This window comes from Bacillus rossius, chromosome 1 (assembly GCF_032445375.1).
Source record: "Bacillus rossius redtenbacheri isolate Brsri chromosome 1, Brsri_v3, whole genome shotgun sequence".
In the NCBI taxonomy this organism is placed as follows: domain Eukaryota; kingdom Metazoa; phylum Arthropoda; class Insecta; order Phasmatodea; family Bacillidae; genus Bacillus; species Bacillus rossius.
This window is the reverse complement of record NC_086330.1, coordinates 155,324,725-155,343,008: the sequence shown is the minus strand read 5'-3', so window position 1 is coordinate 155,343,008 and position 18,284 is coordinate 155,324,725. Positions and strand designations below refer to the sequence as shown.

Below are 18,284 nucleotides of genomic sequence, written 5' to 3'. Positions count from 1 at the left end.
CATGACGGGAAGTGCTGCTCTAAGCTGGGCTCTGAGAAGTGGTAACAACTCGTCCAGAGCTGTTGTGTGCAAATTTAGTCATGCAGGGAATTAATGTTACAGGCCCCGGGCGTGGCTGCTAGCGGGGGAAATTTCATCCGAGCTGCTAACGTCGTCTTTAGCCTTACAAAATATCAGATTGGCCCCTGTGAAAAGGTGCCTCGGGCCACTGCAGCAAAGTTTAAATAAGTAGAGTACACCAGCCTAACAAAGTGTAACTCACCCTTTTGTAGCCAATTTATATGGAAAATAAAATTTCCAAAAATAATTTTAAATTATAATGAAAATAAAAAAATGTGCCGAAATACCTCATTTCCGGCACAGGGGCTTAATTGTGTACGGCACAGTTGAGTCTAAACTAGCATTGAGCGGAAATAATTGAGGCTCCCCTTATCGCCACTGCTCTCTTATTAACATTTCTCTATTGCAAATAACCCACGTATCTGCCATGACTCTCGCCAGCTCGTGACTGCTATGACTGACGTGAGTTGTACGATAAGACTGCGAGCCCTCCATAGATGATTCATGGTGTGGCAACTTAGAACAGAACAGTACACACAAAATTCATTTGGAAATATCTCAAGTTAGAACCTTCACAAGTTAGAAATGCACATGTTAGAGAAGCCTATGTTAGAACCATCGTAATTTAGTAATCACAACTTAGACATCTTTAATTGGGACTATATTCACTTAGAAGCATAATAACTTGGAATTAGAGATACACGCCTTGGAAGAGCCACAAGTAATAAAAACCACGCCACTGACGGCTGTGCAGACGGCTACAGGAGGTTCGTGGCGCTGAAGGAGAGGAACGCCGACCTGAAGACGATGGTCTCGATCGGCGGCTGGTCGGCCGGCTCGGCCAACTTCTCGGCCGTGGTTAGCGACGAGGGTCTGAGGGCCAGGTCCGCCGAGAGCGTCGCCCAGTTCGCGCTGCAGCACGGCTTCGACGGCGTCGACGTCGACTGGGAGTACCCGGGCCGACGCGAGAACTCCTCCGCCTCGGACAAGGCGAGTGCCGACCCCGGTCCTGCCTCTTTGTCCACGTGTGTTCCATGTTTCGGCTATCTCAGAATGCCTTATCAAATTGAAACGTTATTTAATCACCCTTTAAGATGGCTGTAAAAAATTCAAGCACCTTTTTTTTACGGATGTGGCTTTCACAAAGAAGCCAAGAACCCTAATTTTTCTAATATTTATTTTGCTCTGCTAAAATTTAGAAAAGTATATCCTTGATATTAGCATAAGCTTCAAGAAAGCCTGCCAGAGTTTTTCCAGCTTGAATCAAGCTAATTGGTCCCCATACGAATAGTTTCTAGAAAGCTAACTATGAAAGGTTTTAACCAAGCATGCTCTAAAAGCTACAAGCTTGGGGATGCTTGAACAAAGCTTAAATCAAGCTTGATATTGCAGTAGTATAGTTTGGGGGCTCCTGACACAGGCTTCAGGCTGTGGTGCCTGGTGCCGACCGCCATCTTGGATTTGTCACGTCGGATAATAAATAAAGATTTTCATGATGGCGGCCGTAACAGAAATTGCAACGGTTACATCATACTCCTAGAATGACGTCAGCTGCTTAGAGCGGCTAGCTCTTAGGACTTTTTACCCGCTCTTAGGATTATGTGTTCTTTCTAAGGCAAAAGACTTTTGAGATTTTTCGAAATCCTAATTTTTGAATTTTTGAGGAAGAAAACGAGAAAATTTTTGAGTCATTTTTGATGAATTTTGAGGCATTTTTGAGTCCAAGATGGCCACTGTGACATCACAAATCCAAGATAACGGTCGGTACCAGGCACCACAGCCTGAAGCCTGTGCCAGGAGCCTTTAAACTATACTACTTATAGCAAACTTGCACAATAATTTTTAATAAAGTTGGTCTGCAAGAATCTTGTATAACCATAATACTATGAAATAGAGTAGTATCGAATGATTTACTGAGTGAAATTTAGATAAATCAGCTGATCTCTTTACACGCCTGTTTATCTGTAAAACTAATAGAAATATACACTGCGATAATCACACAAACTTGTGTTCACATTTTAGTGTTCTAGAATCATCTGCTGAACATTTTCAAAATAATAACATTCTCTTTGCGAAGGAATTTAATCAGTCATTCAGGTAGCGTGGAAATAAATCCTTGATAAATTCTGCATTCTGAGCTTACTTTCATTATATACCTTAAGTAAAACAGTTAATTTCTGACTGCACTTATAACAGGTTTATTTGGAGGAGGGGTAATCTACTAAATGTTAACAATTATAAACTTTAGAAAAGTATAAGAAATTAAAAAATAAATTTTATTTTAGTATTATATTGACTGAATTAACATTAAATTTTCTTTGGGACTGAGTACTTACCTGTTTCTACTGGCATGCCTACAGGAAAACTTCGTGAAATGGCTGGCGCTACTGAAGCAAGAACTCTCTAAGCACGGCTTCCTGCTGTCAGTGGCGGTCGGCGCGAAAAGGAGAATCATGGATTCGTACAACGTTCCCGAGATAGCCAAGTGAGCACTGACGAACACCGTTGCAGATGCTGTACGAACACAGTTGCAGATGTTGTACCACAGTTCGCCCGCTCCAGAGACAGCGCAGTGGGACGGCGTGGGAGTCACATTCACAAAGACTATAACAGTTGAATGTCATGTAGAACCAATAAACTATCAGAAAACTGTCCCTATACTAACAATTAACTTTAATGGGTAGGCTAATTGTGCATTATGAATTTTCAAATCAAGAAAGTGCTCGAGGTCACAATACGAGACTCGTCAATTACGAGAGTATATACAATGATTAAACATTCACTTACACATTTTAGAAAATTTTTGTTATGATGCCTCTTGTCTAGTAAGTAAAAGAATCCTTTATGTAATACTAGCTGCCCGACCCGGCTTCGCACGGCTATACTAATGGAAAAAAATAAGCCACATCTCCCATTTACAGTAATGGTAAATAAAAAAAATTCAGTGAAAATAGATGGAAAATGCCAATTCAAGGACAGGCGCAGAATCAAGGATCCGGCGGCCATCTTGGATGACGTCATCTAATCCATGCTAATCAGTATGCTAATCCATGCTAATCCGTATGCCAATATATGCTAATCCATTGCCAATCTATGCTAATCTGTATGCCAAACTATGCTAATCCATGCCAATCTATGCTAATCTGTATGACAATCTATGCTAATCCATGCCACTCTATGCTAATCCATGCTAATCCATATGCTAATCCATCCGCCATTTTGTATTTCTAGAAATTACCACCAGCTTCGAATCGTGACATCACCATTGCACTTTTCGTCACGGATTCGAATTTTTTTTTGAACTTCAAATTTTCGAAATACGATGTAACATCAGCCACCATCTTGTTTTTGTCTGCTGGTGGCCGCCATCTTGTTTTCGTTTGCTGGAGGCCACCATCTTGTGATATATATAGTTCTGTTGGTCGCCACCAGGTAGCAGCAGGGATTTTTTTTTTCTTAAACTAAAATATTTTCAGTGCCGAGACTGGGATTCGATCCATGGGACGTGAAAACGTCGAGGACATTGAGGTTAGAAAGCAGGCTCCTTACCAGCCAGACCACAAGACCAGTTAGGATATAATGGAATAAATAATCTATATATGCTACGTACTGACGACAAGTTTATGATAAAAGGGGGAGGGGGGTTTTGCCTTCCTTAATGCATATCTAAGGCGCCACATTTGAAATTAAAATTATTATACCGCCACCATCTTTAATTTCAGCACAAACTACCAGATGGCGCAAAATTCAAATATTAGTTAGGGAGTCGGCAGACAGGTGTCGCACGCCGCCATATTGGTTCTCAAGTTGGCCGGTAGATGTCGCTAGTATCGCGCGCCAAATTCAAAAATTAGTTGCCAGAAGCACCGCCATCTTGGTTCTCAAGTTGGCTGGTAGATGGCACCACCATCGTCATCTTTTAGTTCATATAATCGATACCAGATGGCGTCACCGTCGCCATATTTAGTTCCTAGTTTTGCTACCAGAGCGTGGCACCGTCGACATCTTTAATTCTTAAAGTTACCGCCGGAGCGCGTCTTTTCAAATTTAAAAACCTAGTCGGTAGATAGCGTCACTAGCAATCATCTTGGCCGGAGAGGTGTGGCATGATGCGTCAAAGTATACATACCCTTATGCGCACCAGACTCACACACGAGAATTTTCATTGTCAAAGTCCCTGAATGTATGCTTATAGGGGATTACTCGTTTAACTGTATATACCTATTAAGTAAATAACCTACAAGTGTTATGTAGTCAGTCGAGACAAGTCGGGAACGAGTCGAGACAAGTCTAGACGGAGTAAGTTTAGACAGTCGAGACAAGTCGGGGGGACAAGACGAGACAAGTCGGTAGCCTGTACTCACCAAGTTCTCCGTTGCCGTCACTGCCACCCGGGTATCTGACGAGTCCTAATTAATATACTCGTACATATCCTACCTCTATGACTTCTACAAACAGACTGATTGTCTGCGTATAATTACATTTTACCATTCTCTAAGACATTTATAAGTATCAGTACCTTGGGGATATAGGTTATAACAATTAAAAAATATTGAGTAATATGTAGGTAAAATCTTATTTATTAAATTAAGAACATAAACTGAAACAGAATCTATACAAAAAAATACAGAAACTATACAAAAAAAAGAAACTAAACGACAAAAACGGAAACTATTAAAAAAAACAGAAACTATAGACAAAAAATGGAAACTATACACCAAAAATGGAAACTATACAACAAAATGAAAACTATAACACAAAAAATGGAAACTATACGACGAATGGAAACAGAAACCAAACTATCAAACTATTTACAACATAAACTATTTACAAAAAAAAAATTATTCGTCGCCTCCGATATAGCCATGGGGCACCATGCGGATGCCATCTTCACAGATTAAACGTTTGTCATCCTCCCACGTTATGGCTAGCTTATTGCTGTATTCGCTGTACAGCACATGCTTTCTCGACCGTATGGCTCTAACACCTGCCCTCCTTGTGCGGTAGTCTAGCAGGGCATCCAGGTAATCACCGAATGTGATGTGGTTTTTGACCACACAACGCTGGATGCCCCTAGCCTTCTTCTCAACCTTGCCACCGTGCCTGTATGCATAGAGTTTGGCCCGCAGACTGACAAACTCGCTCATTACTTCTCCCCCACATTCATCTTTGAATTTGCCAACAACTTTCTTGTTGATGGGAGAGAAGCATGGGTGGTCAGGAACATAGAGAACTTCGGTTAGGTTAAACAAATGAAAATAACGATGACACTTGATTTAAAAATTCACTAATTTTTTACATGTAAGAAATGGTAGCTTGTTACGAGGACAACACAAATTTGATTTTCTTTCCCTTGAGACATATCGAATCCTTACTTCTCTTGCGAACACCAAGTATACATCCTGCATGCTACATATTAACATAGCTTTATAAACAGTATGAATACACCCATCATACTCTGAAACGAAGTGGGGTGAAGATCGGAATACATAGGCTACAGGGTTACATACATTTCTACCCCCCACCCCTCACAGACCTGCTACGACCTGCGCTCGAGTCATGCTGGGTTTTTCCGAAGACAATGGTACTCCCACACATTCCTACCCTTCCACGTACTACGTTCCTATTGGTGGATACAACAGAAATACTCTGTTCCTATTGGCTACACTAAAAAAAAGGAGTTCCGAGGCTATAAAAGGTCGGGATTAGCTGTCGGAGCTTCGAGATTTCCGGGGAGAGAGGACGGACGTGAGAAGAGGAGCTCCGCGCACTAGTATATTCTGTGTACTTGTACACAGGCCAGAGGTGGTATAGAGAATATAGGCTAAGAGTGTAAGCACACAAAACGCCCGCGGCGTAGCTGCCCCTACAGCCTAGCCGCAAACCTCGATTAATTTCAGGTTTGTTGGTCAGTGGGTGCGAGTGTGTTGTAGGATGTCTACTGTACAGAGAGATAACAGTACAGAGATGCAGATGGAGGGAATTAATGTGCCCTTGCCGAGCGAGGACGAGGCAGAGATGAGCAGCGATGACGGATTCATCACTGTCTCGAGCAAGAAGGTGAAAACAGGGGAAAACCGTGACAGGCTGCGTCCCCCCCTCACCAACCCCGCCATCGCGCGCCAGCACGCTGAGCGTGCGCGTAAACAACCGCGGCGACAGGGTGGCGCCTCAGCCAGCCAGCCGGCTGCGAGTGCAAATACAGGCACGATCCCTGCGCCACAGAACCCTGCCCCTCAGGCAAAGAAAGTACAGGTAAAACCCCTGTTTGTATTTGTAGACCAAGGCCACAGCTACCCGGTCATCAAAGCTGCACTGGACGCAGCTCTCCATATGACATGGACGTGCGTAAGTCGAGGCCACGATCAATTAATGATCCACACTGCCACGATAGAGGACTACCATCGTGCAGTACAGGCATTAGAGCAGGCAGGTGTGCAGCATTCTGTTCTACTGCAGCCAGACGAGATCCCTAATAAATTCGTCTTTTGTCGGGTGCACAGCAGCATCGACAAAGAATTTATCCAGGCAGAGTTCGTAAAAATGGGCCTGCCCGTACAGAACTTCTGGTTCCTATGCAACAGGCAAACCAGGCGCCCAATAAATAAACTTGTGGTCGAGCTCCCGAAGGCCGTAAACTCAGATAGGATTTACGCCATAAAATCATTCTGTAACCTCAGCATTCGTGTCGAGGACTACCGCCACCCGAAAGGTCCCATGCAGTGTGGCAACTGCCAGCGTTTCGGGCATCCCACGAAAGGCTGCAGAGCATCTCCTGTGTGCCGCTGGTGCAGCAAGGGCCATAAAACAGAGAATTGCCCCAAGGGAGGGGACAGGAACAAGGCAAAGTGCGCGAGCTGCAAGGGCCCGCACTGCGCCAACTACAGAGGGTGCCAGGCTTACAAGCGTGAAAACTGGCGCTATCTCCCGCAGGAGGAACGCAAGGAAAGGGAGCTGCAGTCAAAGCGTGCAATTCGCGAAAACAAGTGAGCTGCAGCTGCGGTGCAAACACACTTTCAGTCACAACAAGCTGGCTCGTCCAACTACCAGCCCCAACCCCCCAGACAGGTATGGCGCGGCCCCAGCTGCCCTGCTCCTCAACAGTGGCAGAGCCCCAACCAGTACTCGGTGCTGGACGACAGGTACGAGTTGGAATACCCTGTTGTGGCCAACTCTTGGAGGCCCAGAGGGCAGCCACAGCCCCAGAGAGCCCCGAAAAAACACCATTCGGGACATAAAAATGGAAAGGGGAAGAGGGCCCCGGAGGAACAGCCTGCTCCAAGGCAGGTACAGCCTGCCCCGCAGCACCCCGCCCCCCCTCCCCCTATCGCACCACGCACGAAGCCAATCCCAGTGGCGCCCCGGGTGAATCACGAGCACGAGGACACTGGAATGCAGATCGAGTCAGCGCCTGCAGTGTTGCCAACTGCTCCGCTGCAGCCCACCTCCACTCGTAAGCCAGGTCCCGACCCTAAGGCATTTCTAAAGGTCGTGGGCCAATCCAAAACATTTATTGAGGACCCAAACCTGTCCCAGGCCCTTGAGCCGATGTGCCAACTCATGGCCATCTGGTGCGACGCGGCCATGTCCCTTGAGGAAAAGATACAAGCCACCATGGGCTTCGTGCAGACACTAGCGGCCAGCTTCAATGCCGCACACCCCTAATTTAGGTCCTGTCGCGAACACTAATCCCGTAGACGGTAGTTTAGGTACCATCCTCTACTGGAATGCACGAGGAATTAGAAACAAAATAATCGAGTTTACAGATCATTTACTAAAATATAATATTAAAATCGCGGCCATCAATGAGACTCACCTAATACCAACAGATAAATTAACGATATCAAACTATAATGTTTACAGGCGCGACCGTGACACCAGAAGCGGAGGGGTGGCCTTAGTGGTCCACAGAAGCATTAGGCACACAGAATTTTATTTACCTGCTTTTAATGAATTAGAAACTGTTGCAATAAATATTAAAATCAACAACCAACACATAGTACTTATTTCCATGTATGCATGGCCGGGTAGGTCTCTCACTTTGAATGAGCTGGACATATTATATGGCTCAGCTCCTGCATTCTTAGCAGTTGGCGATATTAATGCCAAGCATAAGGATTGGAACTGTCGGAGCAACACAGCTAATGGCTTCCTGCTGCAACGGCATGAGTCTAATAAAAAATATCAAGTTTATGCTCCCTCAGAGCCCACACACGATAGCGGAGCACTAAGGCAAACCCCCGACATACTAGATATCGTTTTAAATAAGAGAGTCCAAACGGGATTCGAACTCAGAGTCGTCCATGAAATGTCGTCTGACCACTTCCCAGTACATTTAATATTCGATGACGCGGACACTGACACCAATCCGCCGAGAAAAATCAAAGACTATAAAAAAGCTGACTGGCGAGGCTTTCAGACGCATCTATTAGATAACGTGCCCGCAGCCGATGCTGCCAACCTAGAAACTAAAGAAAGTATTGAAACAGCAGTAACAGAACTCACAGTAAATATACAAACTGCAATAAACTCGTGCATCCCAGAAAAAGAGGTTAAGTTTAAGCAGGGAGAGCTGCCGGCATACATAAGGGACTTAATATCACAGAAAAGTAGACTAAGGCGCAAACATACTAGGAGTAGACAGCGTGACATTAAAGCGCGTATTAATGAATTACAAAGAATAATTTCCGATGAGATAACTCTGTGGAGGGACAGCCAATGGGAGGCGAAAGTTTCCCAGCTCCAGGTGCAAGATGGTAGCACCTGGAGTATGACAAAGCGGTTCCTCCACAAGACAGATAAAATTCCTCCATTACAAACCCATACTGGAGTCGCTTATACACCAATAGATAAAGCACAGGCATTCGCGGACACATTAGAAGAAGCATTTAAACCTAATATCGAGCCCTGCGACCCAATATTTAATGCAATGATATATAGGGAATTAAGAATAAAACTAAATCAGCCTTTAACTTCAGAGCCTTATCTAACTCAATCGCAGGAAGTTAAGCAGGCTATTAAACGTATGAAACCGCGTAAAGCTCCGGGAATAGATGGCATACAGGCAGTTGTCCTTAAGAAACTGCCTGATGAAATTCTAGAGTACTTAGCTGAATTAATAAATGCCATGTTTAAATTGCAATATTTCCCTTCACAATGGAAACAGGCCAAAGTAATGGTATTTCATAAGCCTGGTAAAGATAAAACAATGCCACAAAACTATCGGCCAATTATCTTACTAAGTATAATGTCAAAGGTAGCTGAGTACATAATTTTGCAACGACTCAATACTCATATTAAAGAACGCAACATATTGCCGAATGAACAATTTGGATTTCGCAGCGCGCATTCCACTACGCAACAACTAGTACGCATGACGGAAGAAATAGTAACAGCGTTTACATGGAACAGTTATAATGTAGCAACGTTTCTAGATGTAGAGAAAGCTTTTGATAGAGTCTTCCACGCAGGCTTAATCTATAAACTATACCAAGCCGATTTCCCAGACTGCTATATAAAATTATTAGCCTCGTATTTAGCCAATCGCTCGTTCAGAGTCACTACAGAGGGGGCACTGTCAGACGAGAAACGAATCAGAGCAGGCGTTCCGCAAGGTAGCATACTGGGACCCGTTTTATTTAACATTTACATACACGACATGCCTAAACCTGAGCATCGCCTAGTACAGTTTGGCCTATACGCCGACGATACAGTATTGTTTAGTAGGTCACGCAACTTAAATCTTGCAACAGAAAGGCTTCAAACTGCGTTAAACTCACTAGAAAATTGGTGCACGAAATGGCGAATTAAAGTTAATCCTACAAAGTCCGAAGCCATTGTTTTTACGCGGAAACATCTCCCGCCACTAGAAAATAGGCCGCAATTAACGCTATTCAATGCAGAAATACCGCACAAAAACGTAGTAAAATATTTAGGCGTACATATGGATCGTAAATTACTATGGCGCGACCATATAGAAGTCAAAAGAAAGGCGGCATTCACGAGATTAATGACACTCTATCCAGTCATGAGTCGACGACGAGGTAGCTCAGTTAAAAACGGATTAACCATATATAACGCGCTAATTAAACCCATTATTACCTATGCGGCACCAGTGTGGGCAACAGCAGCAGAATCCCATCTGAAAAAGCTACAGAGAATACAGAACAAGAGCATTCGTATCGCGACTGAAGCACCTGTGTACTGTCCCGTCAGGGCCATGCATAGGGAGCTAAAACTCGAATTATTAAAGGATTATTATGTTAGGACTACTCAGAAATTCTATGATAAATGTAAATTAAGTGAAAATCCGTTTATTTCCTCCCTTGGCGACAAAGATCCGGATTTGCATCGGAAATATAAAATGCCGGTTTCAATCCTGGCTCACAGGCCCCCGTAGCTGCGCTGTGGTTGGCCGACTCATCCGGCCAATGAAAATACTACTCGCGAATTAAAATGTAACTTCAAGTTAATTTATACTTAATTACAATAATAAATAGTTAGGCTACCAAACGTAGCGACAATGAGTGTCGTACTGCATTGAACCTGCCCTCTGCCCTCGCATTCAGTGAAAGTAAACACCGATCGAGCTGGGGATGCCGATACGAGTGGCATGCTGCTTGCTGCCGGGCATGGTAGGCCTGTGGTGCGTCGCGACGATATAATTTAAAATTAGTGGTAGAAGTCGTGTCCTGTGATACGTGTTTGCCCGGATAGTCAGTGCAAATAAACACCGATCGAGCTGGGGATGCCGATATGAGTGGCATGCTGCTTTCCGATGGGTACCACTGCTGCAGGGCATGGCTACTTAAAATTTTGAATATTTAAAACAATAATACGAGTGCTCTGTTCCCATTCGCCTGTGACTTTATATGTTGGCAGTTCTACCACTATATTTAAGTGCGTAGATATTAAGATACTAAATAAAGTAATATAATATATTAGGCTAAGAGAGAAAAATTAAAAATAATAAAAACAAAATAAAATAAAATACCAAAAATATAATAGTTTAATTCATATTAAGTTATTAGCTTTAAAATATCTTAAATAATGTAGCCTACGCTCCGCACTAGCAGAGCGTACACATAGTGAAATATGTTCTGTTTGTGTATGTTTAGTAAGTAAGGTGTTCTAATTTTCTTTTAGTTTAGGTGCTACTGGAGGCGGAGTGGGTGGCCCGGTGTGGCCAGCCACCACGAGGGGCGCTTGCGTCCCTGGTCAGAAGATCCAGAACTGCAGAACAACAAACAATGCGGACATTTAAGTCCAAGCGCCCAAACCCCGCATGGTAGACTCTTTCTGCTCTGGCCAACTCTTCTTTCTGAACCATCCTTCTTTCTCCCGTATTGAACCTGCCTGAAATTAATGCATGAAATTTGGCATCCCGCATGAAAGTGCCCAGGGTTTTCCCTGTGTCTATGCAGGTTTTACCTGGGCCCAACTTATCTAGTAGTTTAGAGTTAAGAGTGAGGGGAGTTAGGCATGGCGCCAATCGCTGCCATGGCTGGCCAATCCCCTCCTAGCACACGATGAATGCGACCCTCTCCCTGCATGGCTAATCCCAGCATGACTAAGGCGTATAGGCTTCGGCCTGAGACGCACTTAGGTCCCTCCCTAACCCGGACCCCTCCCAAATACACTTAGTTTTAGTTAGGTTAGGGGAAAAAAAAAAAAATCGGAGCTTCAGTGTGTTCTTAGAGTTTGAGTGAGTTAGTTCGTGTGTGAGTTTCGCTTCTACCACGATTCCTACCGCCAACGCTACATCATCTTCTGCAGCTCCACTTCATCGTTTTCTGAGGTATGCTACATGTTTCGTTAATATTTTTATGTTTCTCAGCTTTTTCGTAGGTTATCAGATAGCTAGTTTTTTCTCTGTACACATATGTGAGGGTAACCAGGAATTGTTCAGCTTAAACATTTAACAGTACCTACTTTAAATATTATAGCATTTTTAGGTTGTGCATTAGAGTAGTTTTGTGGTTATGTAATCAATCATTTTTAGTTAACATTGAATATTTTTTCAACTTTAACTTTTATCGGTACTTTAAATATTCTACCATTTTTAGGATTGTACTTGAAGGAGCAGCTTTGAGGTTATGTTTGTAACTATTTTTATTTAGTAACATTGCAAACAGTTTCGGTTAGTAAGCTGTGAGGGCTAGAGTTTTGAGGTTATGATTGCAATTCTTTTATTTAGTAACATTGCTAGCAGTTTAGGTTAGGAAGCTTGAGGGCTAGAGTTTTGAGGTTATTTTTGCAACCTTTATATTTAATAACATTGCTAAGAGTTTAGGTTAGTAAGCTTGAGGGCTAGAGTTTTGAGGTTATGTTTGTTTTCGTGTAATTGCTAGCTACATTGTATTCTTAATTCTTCTGTTATAGTTCTCCGTACGTCTAGCTTCCTTCGCATGTTCTGTTCGTTGAGACAAGACTACCGATTGCTGTGATGGCATCTACCGCGCAGAAATGTCGTTTCTGCCCTGCTACCTTCACGGCAGGCAACAGCCGCTACCATCACGAACGTCAGTGTGCTGACAACATGCAGCGTGACTTACAGCAGTGTCATCTGTGTGGCAAGATGGTCGCACGCAGCGACAAGATGCAGCAGCACCTGTCAACATGTGCTGGAGCTGTCGCCACGACATCAGGCATGCGGTGCAGTTTATGCTATAAGGTCTTCGCCCGTGCTGATTTTGCTAGACGTCATGAGAAGTCGGCTTGTGGCCTCAACCCAAACCGCATAGCACATACCTGCGACAACTGTGCCAAGGAGTTTGCCAGGGCTGACAAATTGAAAGCCCACATCAAGATGTTAAAGGGGCCTGCTCCGCCTCCAACAAAGAAGCAGAGGATGGTAGCAGTTAAGCCAGCAGTACTGCCTAAACCATCGACCAGCCGAACAAAGGTGGTGACCGGCATGGGTTTGGCCAATACCCACGGCTTCATCACCGCCGAAGTGGGATTCAAGGGCAACTTGAAGACTTACATTGCTGTAAATACGTCAAGTTCTGCCAAGGACATTTGTACGTACCTGAACTCCATCAAGGACAAAATAATAAACCAACTTGTGGAGAAGATTGAAGAGAACGGACCACTGAAGTTTAATAACGTGCTCGAGTGCGACTACGAAAAACCAGTAGATACCAGTGAAGACAAGAGGGCCTTCAAAACCATGAATGCCCCCCTCTATGCAGTTCATGAGGTGGAGAAGGTAGTTACCGAGTCCATCTCTAAGATCTGCAAGGAGGAGGAAGACTACATGGGGAAGGGGTCCGGATGGACTTTGTCGGCCGTTAAGCGACTTCAACTCCGAATAAACAATCTAGATCCACTCTGTGACAGCTCCTACATCGAGCTACCTGCATGCATCGTAACAAAACATGCGGTGATCAATCCACAGAACTTCGAAGACCACATGTGCTTTAAGTGGTCGATTCTTGTGAAGTACGTGGAAGGTGTGCATCCTGAACGTGTCAACCAGCGTTACCATGACTTGGAAGAGAAATTCAACTTCAACAACATCGAGTTTCCTACTCCAATCAAACAAATACCACTGTTCGAAAAACAACCCTGGAGTCTCAATTAACATCTACAGTATCGATGAGAACCAGAACATTGTACCTGCACGAGTCGCTCCTGAAGAAAAAGAACATCATTTCGATCTTCTGCTCTTGGTTAATGACAATTCGTCCCATTTCACCTACATAACTAATTTTTCAGCATTGATTCGGTCCCAACTCACTACTCATCATGACGCTATCCACATTTGTAAAAGATACTTCAAGCATTATGATGATCAGGAAAGGGTTAGTGGGCTCACTGGTCTTCAGTGTTTGGCAAAACACAGTGAGCTCTGCAAACAGCATGCTGCTGTTAGGATGGAGATGCCATCGCCCGATCAAAATGGCTTGCCTCCTGTTCTGAAGTTCAAAACTTCCATCATGCTGATAAGATGCCCATCGTGGTATATTGCGACTTTGAAGCTATTTTAGAGAAAATCCATGCGTGTCACCCGAATCCTGATGAGTCATACATGCTGCAGTACCAAAAGCATAAAGCGTACAGCTACTGCATTTATGTGAAAGCAGATAATACAGTCATTCCATCACACATCACTTCTGCACTTCCTTCACAGCCTGAAGTATACAGGGGGTGTGATGCAGAAGATAAATTCATATCCCGCATTGTGGAGATTGGACATGACGTACAGAAAATATTTTCTACATCTGTTACTATGACTCCACTCACACATGCACAAAACACTGCTTTTCTGCAAGCAAGGTGTTGTTGCTACTGTGGGGGAAGGTTTGGAGGGGCTGTAAAGAAAGTTCGTGACCACAATCACTTCACCGGCGAATTTATTGGGCCTGCATGTAATGACTGCAACCTTCTCAGGCGCAGACCAAAAAAGATTATTGTGTTCTTCCACAACCTGGCATACAATCAGAACTTCATTATCAGGAAGTTGGGGTATGATAGTAAAGACATCTTCATCATTCCGAATTCAGAGGAGAAGCTGATAACTTTTTCCAAGAAGTTACATGATAAGTTCAGCATTCAGTTTGTCGATACGTTCCGTTTTATGAGTCGGGGTCTCGCTTCGCTCGCCGAGTTCTTGCCTGCAAACAAGTTTATAAGTACTGCTGAGTTTTTCGCCCCTGATGAATTGGGGTTGGTTACCCGCAAGGGAGTATTCCCATACGACTTCGTTGATTCTTTTGCTCTGCTGGATGATTCTTGTCTTCCACCCATCGATGATTTTTACAATATGCTTACTGATTCTGGGATTTCTGAGGCGGATTACGCTCACGCACAAAATGTCTGGGACAAGTTTCAGTGTGCTACTTTGGGGGAGTACGCTGACTTGTACCTGAAGACGGATGTCCTGATTTTGGCGGACGTATTTGAGAATTTTCGCAGTCTTTGCTTGGAAACATATAGTTTAGATCCGTCTCACTACATTTATTGTCCTGGGTTCGCTTTCGACGCGATGGTTCGAACCACAGGTGTACAGCTAGAGCTACTTACAGATTACGACATGTATATGATTGTGGAGGCTGGTATTCGCGGTGGTGTAGCGCAAAGCATTAAACCTCATTGCGTAGCCAATAACGCCTACATACCAGAAACACACGTTGCTTCCAAGCCATCCACATTCCTGGAGTACATTGATGGAAACAACTTGTACGGGTGGGCGATGTCTCTGCCACTCCCCATTCGTCATTTCCAATGGACAGACACATCAATTGATGTCATGTCTATTCCGGAAAACTCCCCCACAGGCTACATTATCGAGTGTGATGTGGAGTACCCTCTCTAACTCCACAAAAGTCACAAAGACCTGCCATTTCTTCCCGTGAATCAGTGTCCGTCCGGCTCAAAGCAATCAAAGCTGATGACAACGCTGGAAAATAAATATCACTACATCGTTCACTATAAAAACCTACAGCAGGCAGTATCGAATGGTCTAAAAATCATAAGAATCCATAAAGTTCTTAAGTTTAAGCAGTCGGCATGGTTGGAGCCCTATATTTGGTTGAACACCAACAACCGCAAAGCAGCAGCCAATGTGTTCGAGAAGGAGTTCTTCAATCTCGCTGTGAACTCGACATTTGGCAAACTAATGGAGAACAAGAGACGGAGGCTCAAAATGGAGTTGGTGTGCTCCGAGAAGCGTTTTAAGAAGTTGGTGTGTCGTCCGTCCTTCAAGGACCGCATGATGTATGAGACAAACTTGTCTCTTGTCCACCTGAACCATGAGACTATCATTTTCGACAAGCCGATCTATGCCGGACTCGCAGTACTTGATCTATCAAAAACACTCATGTACGACTTCCACGTTAATACTATGAAACCAAAATATCAGGAAAATATACATCTGGCATATATTGATACAGACAGCTTTGTGTATGAGATTCAAACACAGGACTTCTACCATTATCTAAGAGCCGACCCTAAGTTCATGTCTGAATTCGACACCAGCTGCTACCCTCCTGACCACCCATCCTTCTCCCCCATCAACAAGAAAGTTGTTGGCAAATTCAAAGATGAATGTGGGGGAGAAGTAATGAGCGAATTTGTCAGTCTGCGGGCCAAACTCTATGCATACAGGCGCGGTGGCAAGGTTGAGAAGAAGGCTAAGGGCATCCAGCATTGTGTGGTCAAAATCCACATCACATTCGGTGATTACCTGGATGCCCTGCAAGACCACCGCACAAGGAGGGCAGGTGTTAGAGCCATACGGTCGAGAAAGCATGTGCTGTACAGCGAATACAGCAATAAGCTAGCCATAACGTGGGAGGATGACAAACGTTTAATCTGTGAAGATGGCATCCGCATGGTGCCCCATGGCTATATCGGAGGCGACGAATAATTTTTTTTTTGTAAATAGTTTATGTTGTAAATAGTTTGATAGTTTGGTTTCTGTTTCCATTCGTCGTATAGTTTCCATTTTTTGTGTTATAGTTTTCATTTTGTTGTATAGTTTCCATTTTTGGTGTATAGTTTCCATTTTTTGTCTATAGTTTCTGTTTTTTTAATAGTTTCCGTTTTTGTCGTTTAGTTTCTTTTTTTTGTATAGTTTCTGTTTTTTTTGTATAGATTCTGTTTCAGTTTATGTTCTTAATTTAATAAATAAGATTTTACCTACATATTACTCAATATTTTTTAATTGTTATAACCTATATCCCCAAGGTACTGATACTTATAAATGTCTTAGAGAATGGTAAAATGTAATTATACGCAGACAATCAGTCTGTTTGTAGAAGTCATAGAGGTAGGATGTGTACGAGTATATTAATTAGGACTCGTCAGATACCCGGGTGGCAGTGACGGCAACGGAGAACTTGGTGAGTACAGGCTACCGACTTGTCTCGTCTTGTCCCCCCGACTTGTCTCGACTGTCTAAACTTACTCCGTCTAGACTTGTCTCTATTCGTTCCCGACTTGTCTCGACTGATTACATAACACTTGTAGGTTATTTACTTAATAGGTATATACAGTTAAACGAGTAATCCCCTATAAGCATACATTCAGGGACTTTGACAATGAAAATTCTCGTGTGTGAGTCTGGTGCGCATAAGGGTACGTATACTTTGACGCATCATGCCACACCTCTCCGGCCAAGATGGTTGCTAGTGACGCTATCTACCGACTAGGTTTTTAAATTTGAAAAGACGCGCTCCGGGGGTAACTTTAAGAATTAAAAATGTCGACGGTGGCACGCTCTGGTAGCAACACTAGGAACTAAATATGGCGATGGTGACGCCATCTGGTATCGATTATATGAACTAAAAGATGGCGATGGTGGTGCCATCTACCAGCCAACTTGAGAACCAAGATGGCGGTGCCTCTGGCAACTAATTTTTGAATTTGGCTCGCGATACTAGCGACATCTACTGGCCAACTTGAGAACCAATATGGCGGCGTGCGACACCTGTCTGCCGACTCCCTAACTAATATTTGAATTTTGCGCCATCTGGTAGTCTGTGCTGAAATTAAAGATGGTGGCGGTATAATAATTTTAATTTCAAATGTGGCGCCTTAGATATGCATTAAGGAAGGCAAAACCCCCCTCCCCCTTTTATCATAAACTTGTCGTCAGTACGTAGCATATATAGATTATTTATTCCACTATATCCCAACTGGTCTCGTGGTCTGGCTGGTAAGGTGCCTGCTTTCTAACCTCAATGTCCTCGACGTTTTCACGTCCCATGGATTGAATCCCAGCCTCGGCACTGAGAATATTTTAGTTGAAGAAAAAAAATCCCTGCTGCTACCTGGTGGCGACCAACAGAACTATATATATCACAAGATGGTGGCCTCCAGCAGACGAAAACAAGATGGCGGCCACCAGCAGACGAAAACAATATGGCGGCTGATGTTACATCGTATTTCGAAAAGTTGAAGTTCGAAAAAAAATTCGAATCCAAGATGGCGGCCGTGACGAAAAGTGCAACGGTGACGTCACGATTCGAAGTTGGTGGTAATTTCTAGAAATACAAAATGGCGGATGGATTAGCATGGATTAGCATATGGATTAGCATGTATTAGCATAGAGTGGCATGGATTAGCATAGATTGGCATACAGATTAGCATGGATTGGCATGGATTAGCATAGTTTGGCATACAGATTAGCATAGACTGGCATACGGATTAGCATAGATTATCATACGGATTAGTATGGATTAGCATACGGATTAGCATGGATTAGATGACGTCATCCA

General features: G+C 43.6%; 2 protein-coding genes across 3 annotated transcripts in view; both read left to right on the top strand.

Annotated features, from left to right (window-relative positions):
• Positions 1-18,284, top strand: part of LOC134546322 (chitinase-3-like protein 1) — a 167,306-nt gene that overhangs the window by 116,821 nt on the left and 32,201 nt on the right. The window contains exons 4-5 of the mRNA XM_063389065.1: positions 815-1,050; positions 2,421-2,545. Of these exons, the coding sequence (XP_063245135.1) occupies positions 815-1,050; positions 2,421-2,545 (361 nt within the window). The remainder of the gene's footprint in view (positions 1-814; positions 1,051-2,420; positions 2,546-18,284) is intronic.
• Positions 11,060-16,600, top strand: LOC134546321 (uncharacterized). Of its 2 annotated transcripts, none has more exons than XM_063389064.1 (2): positions 11,060-11,857; positions 12,442-16,600. In XM_063389064.1, exon 2 carries the CDS (start codon positions 12,506-12,508, stop codon positions 13,643-13,645), a length of 1,140 nt encoding a protein of 379 aa, XP_063245134.1. In that variant the 5' UTR covers positions 11,060-11,857; positions 12,442-12,505; the 3' UTR covers positions 13,646-16,600. The 2 variants fall into 2 exon arrangements, with proteins under 2 accessions (XP_063245134.1, XP_063245133.1); XM_063389063.1 differs by having other exon boundaries at positions 12,442-16,595.